The 15,333-nt window shown below is 50.5% G+C and overlaps 2 protein-coding genes across 2 annotated transcripts; both read right to left on the reverse strand.

Moving 5' to 3' along the window:
* Positions 1 to 429: 429 nt before the first annotated feature.
* On the reverse strand, positions 430 to 9,437 carry LOC112888652 (aminoacylase-1-like). The gene is made up of 4 exons (XM_025954926.1): positions 8,531 to 9,437; positions 1,456 to 1,593; positions 1,132 to 1,371; positions 430 to 1,054 (listed from the first exon to the last, which is right to left on the reverse strand). The coding sequence occupies exons 1-4, from the start codon at positions 9,389 to 9,391 to the stop codon at positions 974 to 976; spliced, it is 1,320 nt and encodes a 439-aa protein (XP_025810711.1). The 5' UTR covers positions 9,392 to 9,437; the 3' UTR covers positions 430 to 973.
* Positions 9,438 to 10,233: 796 nt separating this feature from the next.
* LOC112888654 (transmembrane emp24 domain-containing protein p24delta3-like) lies at positions 10,234 to 14,393 on the reverse strand. The gene is made up of 4 exons (XM_025954928.1): positions 14,054 to 14,393; positions 12,442 to 12,651; positions 10,849 to 10,925; positions 10,234 to 10,554 (listed from the first exon to the last, which is right to left on the reverse strand). The coding sequence occupies exons 1-4, from the start codon at positions 14,258 to 14,260 to the stop codon at positions 10,410 to 10,412; spliced, it is 639 nt and encodes a 212-aa protein (XP_025810713.1). The 5' UTR covers positions 14,261 to 14,393; the 3' UTR covers positions 10,234 to 10,409.
* Between the last annotated feature and the right edge of the window lie 940 nt (positions 14,394 to 15,333).

A 15,333-nucleotide genomic window follows, 5' to 3' on the forward strand; every position in this document is an offset into this window, starting at 1 on the left:
TGAACCCTGACGAAACAACCGGTAGTACTGTCCGGTTCAAACCACGGTTCCAACTCACGGGCAGGAATTTCCCTTCGCGATCGGCATTCAGCAACGTGCCTTTGGACCTTTCCTGTACATTCTTTCTTTCTCTTCCGATGCAACTGAAGCCTGATCATTGCAGCTTTCAACGCTGCAGCCGGGACTCCACAATTTCGTCACCGAGCATGTTCATTCACTAATAATTGCATTCCGTTTTTAAATGGAACGCTAAGTGATTGGTTTAGTCCCTGTGCATTTGCTTTGAGCAAGGCGGTGCAAAGGGGGCAAGAAAAGATCAGCAGAAAACCACGGCACAGCAATTGGCTGCTAGTATCCAGCAACGCTCAACAGTAAGCTGCCGACACGGGCAGATCGACCACACAGATCAAAGCAGATGGAACAGAGATATAGCCCTGACGGAGTGACAGCGACAGCCATCTCCTTTATTGCAATATATGTTTGGACATGCGATACAGTTTTGGGCATATCTGCCTCTTTATTTCATACGCTCTCAAGTCTCGACCCATTCAACAGATCAGAATTCTAGGGGTCCATCTACAGTAGCCATGCAGGCCTCGTCTCTCTTTACTTGTTCAAATGTCCAAGCGGAGAGAAATTATTCAACAACACCGGTTTCCTCCAGCACACGGGTGCATCAGTAAAACCTCCAAAGGAGAAAAATATCAATCCAGACATGGCTTCTATGTCACCGTGTTGCATACAGTTCACAACTCCATACCATATGTATGCATGGATTAATCTGCTCAGGTTGTCATTCGAATCAGCATCCTAGGCAGATTTTTGATAGCTTCCGAATGTTTCCTTTGGTATGTTTGAGACTCGAAACAATCATGAGAAACCTGGGCGCAAGAGCTTTTGACTCCTGCCTTCGGTGAATGGGAAGGCAAACTCAACGATGCATACACTATGTACAATAGCTTCCTTTTCCGAATCAGGCTTTGAAAGAGCTTAGTGCTCTAATAACATGTTCATACACTTTGATGCCCCTCAGGAATACTTTATCCTCCAGAAACTGAAACATTAAGAAAACATCGATTTTGAGCATCACATTCTGGACAAGGAAAACGGTATCAAGCCAGGATCACTTACCTCATTATTGTCGTGAAGCAGTATCGGAGTATTGCTCATCGGAGAAAACCCTAGGGCGGGAATGCCCAACTGCCTCACAAACCGTGAGTCTGTGGTTGAAGATAAGATCTCAGGCTTGGATAGCTTTCCACCTGCAGAGGTGATAGCCTGCTCAAATACAGACCACCATGGGTTTGACTCATCGGTTGCTGTAAATATGGGACGTCCTGCCACATCTGTTACTGGTCCTTTCCGTATCAGCTGTATGAACAACAAGGGACTTTCAGGCAATACAGAATTCGGTTTATATTCAGTTATCCGAATGACAGCGAGACTAATTGTCACCTCATAGGTCAAGTTTTTATGAGCTGGTGCCCATTCCTCTTTGAGTCTTCGTTTTATCTGTTCAATGTCTGCGGTTGGGGGAAGGCGAAGATCAAAGCCAACCTCTGCTTCTGAAGGTTGCATATTCATCACAAAACCCTGCATCAGTCTGTCATTAGCGACTACAGAAGCCAATAAAGAAATGAATAGATTGTATGGTAAAGTTGAATTTGGAGCATGCCACAATCATCACAGGAATTTTACAATCTTACCTTCAACATAGGTAATAAACCTATTCACTGCTGAAAGTTCTAGTGTGGAGCTTTGGAGCAAATTATATTTGTATGTATATTAATGTTGCAGAAAAGCTGCAGCCAAATGTAGTTAAATACCATTCAGTGAAATCAAGGGGACAAAGGCCTATATTATGTAATGAGACTTAAAGCCCCAACGCAGACTTAGACAAGAATGTTCATTTCTCTATATGCTTATGAAAAATAGAATCCTAATCAAAATATCACGTTCATAATTATGAAGCGACTCCTAGCTTTAGGAAAGTCTGCAACCTGTATCTACAGAATACATGGTTCAGTCTGCTCCTTCAACTCTACTTTGCTGGTTCTGATCTACAACACAACTTGTTTGATTGACATGCATGACATACTATGGGATTCTTTACACGTCAATTGTCATGGTCGGGCGCATGTACTCCAGGCGCCGCCGGGCCCATGACGTGCGCCGCGACGAGGAACGTGCGGAGCGCGCGATGGCCGCGCACGAGGACGCGCTGGGCGCGATCACCTGCATTGGCTAAAGATGGAAAATAGAAATAGCCTTCTAATTATTAGTTCCTAAATTAGTGGAGCTTGTTGCTCCGGTTGTTTGAGGCTGCTGGCTATATATATTCATGTAACAGACATGGCAGGGGAATCAAGCAAGTTATTTCCATCTAGTCTCTCCTCTCCAAACAAGCCTGCGGCTGAGGGGTATAACCTCGTCGGAGAAGACGGAGCGAGACTACGAACTACGTAGACGAGGTCCAGCTATCCGAGCGTTCGACGCCCTTGACAACCTGGTATCAGGTTCCCGGCGTTCCTCGTCGTCTTCCGCGCCACCTCCGCAACCCACCACTGCCTCTACGTCCTTGCCCAGCCCACCTCCATCAGCACCATCAGCCGCCGCCTCGGTTATTTCAGCCATGTCGGAGCCGACCACTGCTGATCTGGCCAAGATGATCGAGTCCCTGACCACGACTGTGACGAACCTGTAGACGACCGTGGCCGCGCTGCAGAAGGAGAAGTCCTCCTCTTCGTCGGACACCGGAGGGAGCAACGACGGTCGGCACCACAACGATCGGCCCCGCGGTTCCAGAAGATGGATTTCCCCTGCTACGACAGAAAGTCTGATCCATTGATCTTCATCAACCGCAGTGAATCGTATTTTCACCAGCAGCGGATCATGGAGGAAGAGAAGGTCTGGATGGCCTCCTATAATCTGGAGGACGGCGCGCAGCTGTGGTACATCCAAGTCCAAACGGACGAAGGTACTCTGTCGTGGCGCCGATTCAAAGAGCTGATCAATCTGCGCTACGGTCCTCCTCTTTGATCGCCCCCCCTCTTCGAATTAGCTGATTGTCGCCGCACTGGCACCGTCGAGGAGTATCAAGACCGCTTCCAGGCGCTACTCCCCCGCGCTGGGCACCTTGATGAGGCGCAACGGGTCCAGCTGTTCACCGGCGGGCTCCTTCCCCCGCTCAGCCTCGGCGTGCGGGTCCACAATCCGCAGTCCCTGGCGGCGGCCATGAGCCTGGCGCGCCAACTGGAGCTCCGGGAGCAGTACGCGCCGGCGCCCACCAAGGCTGCGCCCCGTGTACTTCTGCCGGGGCTCCCCGCCGTGCCTCGCTCTCCCTGCGCCCCCAGCAGACAAGGCGGCTACACCCACAGTCCCGGTGGACGGGCAGCTGGTGAAGCACCTGTCGCGCCCAGAGCAGGAGCGCCGCCGGCAGGGTCTGTGCTTCAACTGCAACGAGAAATATACGCGGGGGCACAACCGCGTCTGCAGGCGGATCTTCTACATCACCGGCTTCGAGATCGCCGACGACGCCGCAGCCGCCGACGGGCCGGCCATGGAGGCCCCGGTCTTTTCCCTGCACGCGGTCGCTGGGGTGCCCGTCAGCAACACAATCCAACTCCAGGTGCTCCTGGGTGCTGCTACCTTCGTCGCTCTCGTTGACACGGGGTCAACCCACAGCTTCATCGGGGAGGCGGCTGCACGGCGCACGGGCTTGCACATCGAGCCGCACCCACGGCTCACGGCGACAGTGGCCAATGGCGAGCGCGTCTCTTGCCCCGGCGTCCTCCGCCAGGCCCCAGTCATCATCGACGGCATGGAGTTCCGTGTCGATCTCTACGTGATGCCACTAGCTGGGTACGACGTGGTTCTCGGCACGCACTGGATGGCCACCCTGGGGCCCATCGTCTGGGATCTCGCAGCCCGGACCATGGCGTTCCAGCAGGAGGGCCACGACATCTGCTGGCGCGGCATGGCACCACCGTCTCCGCTAGGGGTACATGCGGCCGTGTCCACCGACTCCCTCCTCGACGGGCTGCTCGGCTCCTTCACCGACGTCTTCGCCGAGCCGACCGGCCTGCCCCCGGCGCGCGCCCGTGACCACCGCATCATCCTCAAGCCCGATGCCCCTCCGGTGGCTGGGCGGCCGTACAGGTACCCTGCGGCGCACAAGGACGAACTTGAGCGACAATGCGCTGCCATGATAGAGCAGGGCATCGTCCGCCGCAGCGACTCCGCGTTCTCCTCCCTGGTCCTCCTCGTAAAGAAGCCAGATGGGTCGTGGCGGTTCTGCGTCGACTACCGCGCGTTGAACGCGCTCACGGTCAAGGACGCGTTTCCGATCCCGGTCGTCGATGAGCTGCTTGATGAACTCCACGGCGCTAAGTTCTTCACCAAGCTCGATTTGCGCTCCGGGTACCATCAGGTGCGCATGCGGACGGAGGACATCCACAAGATGGCGTTCCATACCCACGACGGCCTGTACGAGTTCCTGGTCATGCCGTTCGGCCTGTGCAACGCCCCGGCAACTTTCCAGGTGCTAATGAACGATGTACTCCGCCCCTTCCTTCGTCGCTTTGTGCTCGTTTTCTTTGACGATATATTGATATACAACAAGTCTTGGGCGGATCATCTTCGTCATCTCCGCGCGGTCTTCACCGAGCTTCGCCGGCACATCCTCTTCGTCAAGCGCTCCAAGTGCGCATTCGGGGTCTCCTCCGTCGCCTACCTCGGCCACATTATTTCGGAGGCAGGCGTCGCCATGGACCCGGCAAAGGTGCAGGCCATTCACGACTGGCCGGTACCTCACTCGGCGCGGGCGGTGCGCGGGTTCCTTGGCTTGGCGGGCTACTACCGCAAGTTCATCCACAACTACGGCTCCATCGCGGCACCGCTGACCATTCTTCTTAAGAAGGATGGCTTCTCCTGGGGTGAGGCGGCAGCCGCGGCCTTTGCCGCGTTCAAGGCCGCAGTCACCAAGGCTCCCGTCCTAGCCATGCCGGACTTCACCAAGACATTCGTCGTCGAGTGTGACGCCTCGTCCCATGGGTTTGGGGCGGTGCTCATGCAAGACCGGCACCCGATCGCCTTCTTCAGCCACCCCGTGGCACCCCGCCACCGCGCCCTCGCCGCAAATGAGCACGAGCTCATCAGCTTGGTCCAGGCTGTCCGCCACTGGCGGCCGTACCTTTGGGGTCGCCGCTTCCTCGTCAAGACGGACCATTACAGCTTGAAGTACCTGCTGGACCAGCGTTTGGCCACCATCCCGCAACACCACTGGGTGGGGAAGCTGCTAGGCTTCGACTTCTCCGTCGAATACAAGCCAGGTGCGACGAACGCCGTGGCCGACGCGCTGTCCCGGCGTGACACAGAGGAGGGGGAGCTCATTGCACTCTCAGCACCGCGCTTCGACTTCATTGACCGTCTCCGCCAAGCTCAGCTCTCCGACCCGGCCCTCGTCGCCCTTCGTGGGGACATCGACACCGGCGCACGCCAGGCGCCCTGGTCGGTAGTGGACGGCATGGTCCAGTTCGCCGGGCGGCTCTACATTCTGCCGGCCTCTCCCTTGGTCCAGGAGATCATGGTGGCGGTGCACGAGGACGGCCACGAAGGGGTTCAGCGCACGCTGCACCATCTACGACGCGACTTCCATTTTCCTAACATGAAGCAGCTCGTGCAGGACTTGGTGCGCACGTGTGCTGTCTGTCAGCGATACAAGTCCGAGCACTTGCATCTGGCTAGCCTCCTACTCCCTCACCCGGTGCCTCAGGGCGTTTGGACTGATGTCGCCCTCGACTTCGTGGAAGCGCTTCCCCGCGTCCGTGGCAAGTCTGTTATACTAACTGTGGTGGACAGGTTCAGCAAGTATTGCCATTTCATACCACTGGCATACCCGTACTCCGCCGAGTCTGTCGCTCAAGCCTTCTTCACCGACATCGTTCGACTACACGGTATACCTCAGTCCATGGTGTCGGACAGGGACCCGGTCTTCACGTCGACGTTCTGGCGCGAGCTCATGCGCCTGATGGGCACCAAGCTGCACATGACGACGGCGTTCCACCCCTAGTCGGATGGGCAATCAGAGGCGGCCAACCGCGTCATCATCATGTACTTGCGGTGCCTCACCGGGGACAGGCCACGCCAGTGGCTACGCTGGCTTCCCTGGGCGGAGTTCCTTTTCAACACCGCCTACCAGACGTCGCTGCGGGACATGCCTTTCCGCGTCGTCTACGGGCGCGATCCGCCGTCCATCCGGTCGTATGAGCCGGGGGACAAGAGGGTGGCTGCGGTCGCCAAGAGCATGGAGGAGCACGAGGAGTTCCTGGCTGATGTCCGCTACCGGCTGGAGCAAGCTCAAGCGACGCAGAAGCTGCATTACGACAAGGTGCACTGCCACGTCGCTTACCAGGTGGGAGACTGGGCGCTCCTTCGCCTTCAGCAGCGCGCGGCTTCTTCGCTTCCCCAGGCTGTCACTGGCAAGCTCAAGCCTCGTTTCGTTGGGCCGTACCGCGTCACCGAGCTCATCAATGAAGTCGCCGTCCGCCTTGCCTTGCCACCCCGCGCCCGCATCCACGACGTGTTTCACGTCAGGCTGCTCAAGAAATTCCAGGGGACACCTCCAGCTGATCCACCGCCTTTGCCGCCCTTGCATCATGGCGCGGTTGATCCTGAGCCCGACCGCGCTGTGCGTTTCCGCTTGGCCCGCGGGGTCCACCAGGTTCTTGTGCAGTGGAAGGGCGAGTCGGCAGCTTCCGCAACCTGGGAGGACGTTGAGCCATTCCGCGCCAAGTACCCGGATTTCCAGCTCGAGGACGAGCTGGTCCTGGATGGGGGGAGAGATGTCATGGTCGGGCGCACGTACTCCAGGCGCCGCCGGGCCCGTGACGTGCGCCGCGACGAGGAACGCGCGGAGCGCGCGATGGCCGCGCACGAGGACGCGCTGGGCGCGATCACCTGCAGTGGCTAAAGATGGAAAACAGAAATAGCCTTCTAATTATTAGTTCCTAAATTAGTGGAGCTTGTTACTCCGGTTGGTTGAGGCAGCTGGCTATATATATTCATGTAACAGACATGGCAGGGGAATCAAGCAAGTTATTTCCATCTAGTCTCTCCTCTCCAAACAAGCCTGCGGCTGAGGGGTATAAGCTCGTCGGAGAAGACGGAGCGAGACTACGAACTACGTAGTCGAGGTCCAGCTATCCGAGGGTTCGACGCCCTTGACATCAATCAAGGTTGACTTATTGAATAAATGTTAAGCTACTAGAACTAACATATTTTGTCATTAAAAAAAGTTTGTATAAACATCTGTACAGGGCACCTTATTTTTTGCATGAATCTTATGGGCGCAAATCCTACAATACTAGAATTACTCAAGCTGTAAATAGATCCTAATTATTTGCACACTGAAAGTCCAAATACTATGATTCAAATTGAAACTCCAAATGCAGACTGAGACAAGAAGGTTCATAACTTTATATGCTTATGTATAAATAGATCCTAATTAAAATATAAAGTTCATAGTTATGGAGGCACCCCTGGTTTTAGGACTGCAACCTGTATCTACAGTATACATGGTTCAATTTGCTCCTTCAACTCTACTTTGCTGGTTCTGATCTACAAAAAGATACAATTTAGTGATTTTATTCAACTGGATTTGTCTCCCTCAACTTGTTTGCTAGACTCATAAGCATGACAAATTGATCTCTCTATCATTAGATGACATGGAAAACAGTATATGAATTCTTTGCATTGTCATTAAAGGTTGACTTATTACTTTTTAAAAAAACAAGGTTGACTTAACGACTAAATGCTGATGAAAGAAACAAGATCTTTGAACATCCTTTGTCATTAAAATAAGTTTCTGTAAACATCTGTCCAGTGCACCTTATTTTTGCATGAAACTTATGGACGCAAGTCCTACAACACTAGAATGGTTCAAACTGTAAAATTCAAAATGCATATTATTCTTTGGTCTCATAAACAAGACAAGAAAGGGATGCAAGTGAACAGGATTATAAAGTTGAGGGACTGATAAGAGCAAAAGTAGTAGGACCTAATGTGACACTATATCATCGAGAGCGAATCTACACTTTGTGGACTAATTTCAATCGCGTAAACTTGTGAATTCATAAAGGAAGATACTGCCTTCCCAATTGATGCACTCACAAACTGTCTCTGGCAGAAATGCAGAGTACCACATTTACTGCAGGATGACATGATCTTTAGTTTACTATAGACCTGTTTAATAACTTTATCAGATCAAATATTTTGCAATTTTGAACAGAGTATTTGTGCACCAGAAAAGTAAAGTAAGCAAATTACTAGCTGGTCATAGAATCAAGCCTATAAAGTTCAGCAGCACACCGTATTGTGGAAAGTGAAAACAAGCAAATATGTGGAGTCTAGTGATACCAATGACCTTTTCAGACCATTTTTAGTTACCTATTTAAAATCTGATTGCTTATGAATCTTGCACTAAGCTAATTATAGTAACTAGTTAGTAGCAGCACAAGCGCACAACCCTTACCGTAGGGCTTGGTATGCCGGCCTTCATGTACACAGGGTTCACTGAAACCACCTCCCCGGGACCCCTCTCCCCGGCCTTCACCATCCCGAACTGCGCCTCCCTGAACCCGGCCACGGCCTCCAGGCAATCCATCAAATTGTCCATGGCGGCGCCGTCGAACATCCTCGACCCGTGCCCGGGCGCCCCCGCCGCCTTCACGATGAGCCTCCACACCAGCCTGTCCGCGTAGAAGACCCTGAACACATCCGTCGGCGACGCCTGCCCCTCGTCGAGCATGAACCCGACGTTGAGGGCGCGGAACTCCTCCGACTGCGCGAACTTCTCGAACCCGTCCACGCCGCCGATCTCCTCGTCGGGGACGAGCGAGATGTGGACGGTGCGGGCGGGCGCGAACCCCGCGGCCCGGAGGCCCCGGATCGCCTCGAGGTACTGGACGGGGAGGCACTTGTCGTCCTGCGCGCCGCGCGCGTAGACGCGGCCGGTGGCGGGGTCGCGGTGCGCGGCGAAGGGCGGGTGCGACCACCGCTCGGCCTCCGCGGGGACGGAGTCGATGTGGGAGTTGAGGAGCACCGAGGGGAGGGACGGGTCGGAGCCCGGCCAGGTGAGGAGGAGCAGGGGCTTGGTCCTGCACGGGGTGAAGTGGAGCGTGGCGGTGCGGAGGCCCAGGGACGCGGCGTAGGGGAGGAGGAAGGCGGCGGCGCCGGCGTAGTCGGGGGACGGGTGCGCGGTGCGGATGCGGAGGTACTCCTGGAAGCGGGCGACCTGGTCGGACTCGAGCTCGGTGAAGGGGTGGGCGGGGCGGGGGAGACCGGAGAGGACGACGACGGCCAGCAGGAGGCGGCGGCGGATGAGAGGCGCCATCGTGCGATGGCTGCGCTGCGCTGCGAGCTGAGCTTGAGGTGAGTGTGATTCCTTGTTTGTTCTTCAAAATACTTTGGAAAAAATCTATTTTACTTTTCTTAAGAATTTGCTTTATCCACTTAATATTCTAAATAAAATTTAGACTAAAGCTACTACTCTAAATTATTTCAATTGGTCCAATCTAATCTTTAATATTTTTTTATTTTTCCATTTACAAGTGGAATTTGCACTTTAAATTTTACAATATAACTTATAATATGATGCTCTATACTACAAAATATATTATAATTGTTCCATAAATATTTTTCGGAATTGTATTTTTTGATAGATTTTATATTAAATATTTCCAAATTACGAAAATAACTATGAAAAATATTTAATAAAAATTTTTAATATATTTTTAACATATGACATCCTATTCTCTGTCCACTTACAAAATTTAAACTTAAAATTTAATTTGTACACAAAGAAATAAAAAAGAAATATTATTAGCATATAGATTGAACTAATTAAAATTATTGGAGAAGTAAATTGAATTTAAATTTTGCTCAGAGAGTTAAAAGGAACAGCAACCTTTTCCAAATACTACTCCGCATCGCTGCATGTGCATCAGGTGAGTCTGACGTGGCACGATTTGCACAACAGAAATTTTGTCTGTTCCACTCCCAACCGATCGCGGCCCGGCTCGGCCCAAGACAGGCCCAAGGTCACTTCCAGAATCAAAGTAAATACTCATTTCACTAAACCTGAGACAAGGATATACAACTTAGCAAATTTATATTCCATGCATGCCAGACATTTCCACAGGTAGCACAATCATGTTCGCCATCAGCAACGGGAAGGAAATGGAAACTCAAGATTGCGTATAATATCAGTTGCTAGCTATTGAAACCATGTATCATGTATCAACCGGCTGTTTTGTCCACCATATGAGTTCCTCGAAACAAATATGACAAAACTGTCCTTTTCCTAAGGTAGTTAACAACGGAGTACACATATCAAACGGCTGAGGGTGAATCTAAATGAGCTTCTTCTTCCGGAAGAAACCTTGAAGATGCCACAGCTGCAGCACAGAGACCACAATGCAGACTCCAAGCGACAAGATGCTGAACCAGGCAACTCTGGAATTTGTTTTCTCGCTCACTGTTCGCATCTCCGCTTCTCTGCACAGATGAATATTCAATCATGCCATGCACCACCTGTTGCAAATACCCTTAACATACAGTGGCAATCATTTTGCATTATCATCATCACATTATAGTAGTATATTGTCACTGGCTCGAAACAGCATCCACAAGGTAATTTCTTACTGCCAGTGTTATTTTTCATTGTTATGGCCAACTCTGGTTGCAATAGGACAGGTAATACTACCCCAACAGTTCAACATAGTTATTATGTTTTTGCAGACAAAGCCAATCGATACCAGTTCAAACGAAAAAAAGGAACAGATAACTTGCCTTGCTTTGAGGTACAGCAGGTTATGATGGATGGATTCGACAGCAGCTTCAAGTTTCCTAAGCTCTAGCTCTACACCCTGAATAAGAAAAGTGATGGTGAATAAGAAAAGTGAAAATCCAGATTGCAAATTGAAAGATATCTAGGACCCTTAGTGGGTTTTGGTGTTAGATGACAAAGCATATGTATATTTAATCGTGTCATCAAGCATGTGTGCAGGTGCTAAGGGTGATTAAGCAAAGCGTATTACGAAGCATGACCCCTCGAAAAGGAAATGAAAAGCGGTGTTTCAAATTTACTTGAAGAGTAGATTTTACTTTGAAATTGAGTATAGGAACGCCGTACTATCAAGAGAGACTTTGATATAAAGATGTTGACGTGGTAGTTGTGCTCAAGAGAACCTACAAAAACCATGAAAATCAAACCTACCACTGTAAACAGCCTTCTTGTGAAATTCCCTGTTAAACCCGAAGTGTCCGGGTCCTGGTCCGAATATCCAGACAAGGATGCCCGGAGTATCCGGACATATACTCAGAGTCTCCGGAGTATCCGTAAATTGCTCTGAGTTCGGAGTCTCCGCACCCCAATATCCGGAGTATCCGAATATATACCCGGAGTATCCGGGTACCCTTTCACCAACGGCTAGTTTTCTGTGAGAGGGAGTATAAATACCCTAATACCCCCTCACTCAGACCTCTCTCTTGCTCATTTTCGACCAGAAACGCTCACAAGCAAAAGAAGAGCTCTCTCACTCCCTTTTTCTTCATTCTTGAGTGAGATTTCCTTTAGGGATTCAAGTGCGATTGTTGCAAGAGTAAAGATTTGTGCTAGTGAGCTTCCATTCCATCTCTTGAGCACATCATCCTCGTCTAGCCGGTGGATTCAAGTTTGTTACTCTTGGAGCTTCAAGCTCTTAGACGGCTAGGCATCGCTCGTGAGTGCACAAGCAAGTTGTGAGCATCATAGGAAGTTTGTAATCGTCATTCCTCTCGGAGAAACACATAGTAAGTGACCTTAGGTTTGACCGTTGGTCTCACCCTTGGGAGAGGAGCATAGGGGTTCTTGAGCGCCGTCTCTTGAATCTTTCCTCAACGGAGACGTAGCTCCTTTAGAAGTGAACTTCGGGAAACAAATTCTGTCTCTCTCTCTCGTGCTCCTTCCTTGTTTTATTGGTTATTTGCTTGTGAGACTAACTTTTTAGGGTTTGAGGTCGATCTACTATTATACAAGTCTCTAGAGCAAGACAACTAGTGAGAAACACTCCAAAGGTACCAGTAGCTCTTCCAAATTTACTCGATCTAAATTACAACATCAGTATCTTTATTTTTGTGTATATTGTTTCATACCCGGATAGTCCGGAAATTATCTCCGGAAACTCCGGACACAAAGCCCGGAGTATCCGGACATATATCCGGAGTATCCGGACATCTGTGTTACTGACAGTGTTCAAAGTGTTTTAAGTTTTAGATTAGCCCATTCACCCCCCCCCCCCCCTCTAGGCATCTTGAGGTCCTTTCACAAATAGTTAGAAACCAAAAGCGATGTAGTAAATTTGAAGTGTGTTTGAACATGGACTAGACCGTATGCGGCCATACCTCAATTTTCTCCTTCTTAGCGATTGTATCCCAGTCCTTTGCTGCAATCCCTATCTTCCAATCAAGATTTAGAGATGTTCCTGATCCTTTCTCTGCACTGTCTATCCAGAAGCATGCAAGGTAGTTTCCAGCTTCTGAGGTTGTGAATGCAAACTGACCCGTTGTGGCATTCTCATTGTGATGTACTGTATTGCCATATGGTGAGGTAACCTAAACAAAAACAAGCAGTTTAGGGTAGGGATACGGAAACAAAACTATAAAACATTCAGCAAGCAGCACCACTAAGATATGTTGAGCAATAATGATGGACATGACTAGTAAGCTCATTATCACAAGATAACATATGCAAACATAAAGGAAAACGGAGAACCCACTCATTCAATTGCATTTCAACATGCTGATGTTGCTTTGTGAAATTAAGGCACCATGGACTACATCGACACATTTGCAGGTGGAGATTCCAACATGATTCCAATCAGACTAGAGTTAGTGGGAAGAATATCGTTCGCTAAGCACACAAATAGATCAAACAAAATTACAATGGCATAGATACCTTCCTTTTTCATTGTGGGATAACGAAAAATTGATCACTACAAAAGTCCGATAAAAAAATCAGGTCTAGCATAAGACAAGATATATAAATATCAGACTTGTGATTTATCCTTTCTAAGTTAGCAGGTATGACAATGGAAGTAGCTACTAGCTACAGTGCACCTTAATGATAAAATTTCTGTTTTCTGGAGTTGGGAAAAAATCAATACGGGTCTCAAGTTCTGAGAAATCTGCGACTGAGCAGGGTTAAGGGTGGGACACTAGTAACAATATATTGATGTATGTTGAATTTTTCTGCTCGTACACCCACATTATTACAAGGTAACAGAAGAATCTTTTAATGTGCATAACAAATAGGTATGTTAATACACGAATTATGATCCAACATCTGTCGTACCTTGGTGCTATGAATTATGATCCCCCAATTTCATTAGGGCTACTAACTACAACTCTACAGGAATGGTAGTTTAAGAACACGGTCCCCAATAGAAAGTTGAAACCCTTGCCAGCACGTTACTTGGTATTGGGGCATCCAGCATAGGAATTCCCAAATTGATGAAGCTTATCCCCATCCGAAGCAAAGACCAGGTGCAGTTTTGACTCTTATTAAGTTAATTTGGGTCATGTGTCCAAACAAGGAATTATGCACTAAGATCAGATTCATGATGAACGGCCGAGCTGCAGATTTGCCCTTCACGATGGATTCACAAACACAATACACACTGAACATCTACTTAGCATGAATTTGTCAGCATCTCAGGCTTTGAAAAATGTCCCCACGCTAGAATATGTCTAATTCCCCACCCTCCGTCCATCTCTCACAAGTTCCAGTTTTTTGACTCGCAGAGGTCCAGTCTGCTAGCAATACGATTCCACGACTTAATTCGCACGAAAAATTTAGCACAATCTAGCACGTCGGCAGCTCAGCTGCGTCCCAAAATTCGCCTACACGGAGATCCCAGTTCACCGGCCCAGATCGAGATCGAACACGAGAACCAACACGACGAAACCGCACTTTAGGCTCCTCCGGGCGGAGAAGAGGAAGAGAGAGTGCGCGTACCTTGACCGCGACGGTGGGGTGCGAGGTGGGGTGGGACTCGTACATGATGGCGTAGTCGGCGAGCACCACGACGTTGGGCTGGATCTCCTCGGAGACGCACTTGGTTCCCGAAGGCGGCAGCTCGAGCCACACCGCCTCCGCCCCGGGCGGCGGCAGCAGCAGCAGGACCGCCGCCACCAGCACCGCCGGGAAGGTCCGCGCCGCCATCCGCCCCGGCCGATCTGGGGGGCGGGCGTCTCCCCGGTCGCGGTGGAGTCGTGGGAGCTGGGACTTGCGCGACGCGGGCACGAGCGAGCAATGGCGTGCGGTGCGGGGGGTACTGGGGTAGATTAGGGGGAGGTTTTCGGGGAATTTAGTTTTGTGGTTTTCGGTGGGGGCGCACCGTACAGACGAAGAAATTCCCTCCGCACGCCGCGTGACCCTGGCGGTGGGCCCCCGGGGGTCATGGCGACAGAGAAGAGCGCTTGGCTTCGGCCCTCCTCCTCGTGGGTTTGAGGGTGGTTTACTCAAAGTGCTTTGGGCCAGATTACGCGTAACGGAATTGGGCTGTGTTGGCCCGGAAGAGAACTTTGTGAAGACGACAAAAGTTGTATGATATGGGCCTTTATGGGCTATCGTGCTTCAAGCCATCCTCTAGATTTTTTTTCCTCAAAAGAAAACAAAAGCCCATCTTCAAGATACGAGAGGAGAGAACTGGACAACCATCCGATCACCATCGTCGTTCTCACGAGAAGAGCCATTGCCCGTTGCCCATTGGCCCCTCGCTCGGTCGGTTCCTCCTCAAAAAATGAAGAGCCAGATAAACCAAAAAAAAAGCCCGGAAAACGAAATGAAAAGGCCGTGCACACGTACGTCCAAAGACGACGAAGGTGATGCGGCGGCGCGGGCGAGCCAGGAGTACGTGCCGAGCGTGACTACCTCGACTCGTCGAGCCATGCATGCATGCATGCGGATGCGGCGGCACGTCAGATCGAGTGGCCCCTTTCCGTCAGCGATATTTGGCGAACGTAGCAAGTAGCAAGGCCACACGTGACACGTTAGGATTAAGCAGCCTTTTATTTTAGGTCGTGTGATCCAGCCGCCCGGGCACGCTTTGCTCTAACTTTTATTTGCCAAGAACAAAATAATGGGCCGAGAACGATGGCTGTTCCTGTTAGTTCGTGGATTGCGACCAGAAAGTTGTAGTAAAGAAATGCCCCTTTTTTCAGTTAAAGAATGATGAGAGTACCCCTGGGACCTAGATGATGCTTATTTCTCTGCAAATCTTTCGCTAGTGAAGT

This window comes from Panicum hallii, chromosome 4, assembly GCF_002211085.1.
Source record: "Panicum hallii strain FIL2 chromosome 4, PHallii_v3.1, whole genome shotgun sequence".
Lineage (NCBI taxonomy): Eukaryota > Viridiplantae > Streptophyta > Magnoliopsida > Poales > Poaceae > Panicum > Panicum hallii.

Coding starts and splice junctions, on each gene's coding strand:
- LOC112888652 (XM_025954926.1), bottom strand. CDS start 9,391: ATGGCGCCTCTCATCCGCCGCCGCCTCCTGCTGGCCGTCGTCGTCCTC. Junction 1,594..8,530: donor CCGGCATACCAAGCCCTACG/GTAAGGGTTGTG, acceptor AGACTGATGCAG/GGTTTTGTGATGAATATGCA. Junction 1,372..1,455: donor ATAAAAACTTGACCTATGAG/GTGACAATTAGT, acceptor TTGTTCATACAG/CTGATACGGAAAGGACCAGT.
- LOC112888654 (XM_025954928.1), bottom strand. CDS start 14,260: ATGGCGGCGCGGACCTTCCCGGCGGTGCTGGTGGCGGCGGTCCTGCTG. Junction 10,926..12,441: donor CTAAGAAGGAGAAAATTGAG/GTATGGCCGCAT, acceptor TTTCTTATTCAG/GGTGTAGAGCTAGAGCTTAG. Junction 10,555..10,848: donor CTGCTGTACCTCAAAGCAAG/GCAAGTTATCTG, acceptor TCATCTGTGCAG/AGAAGCGGAGATGCGAACAG.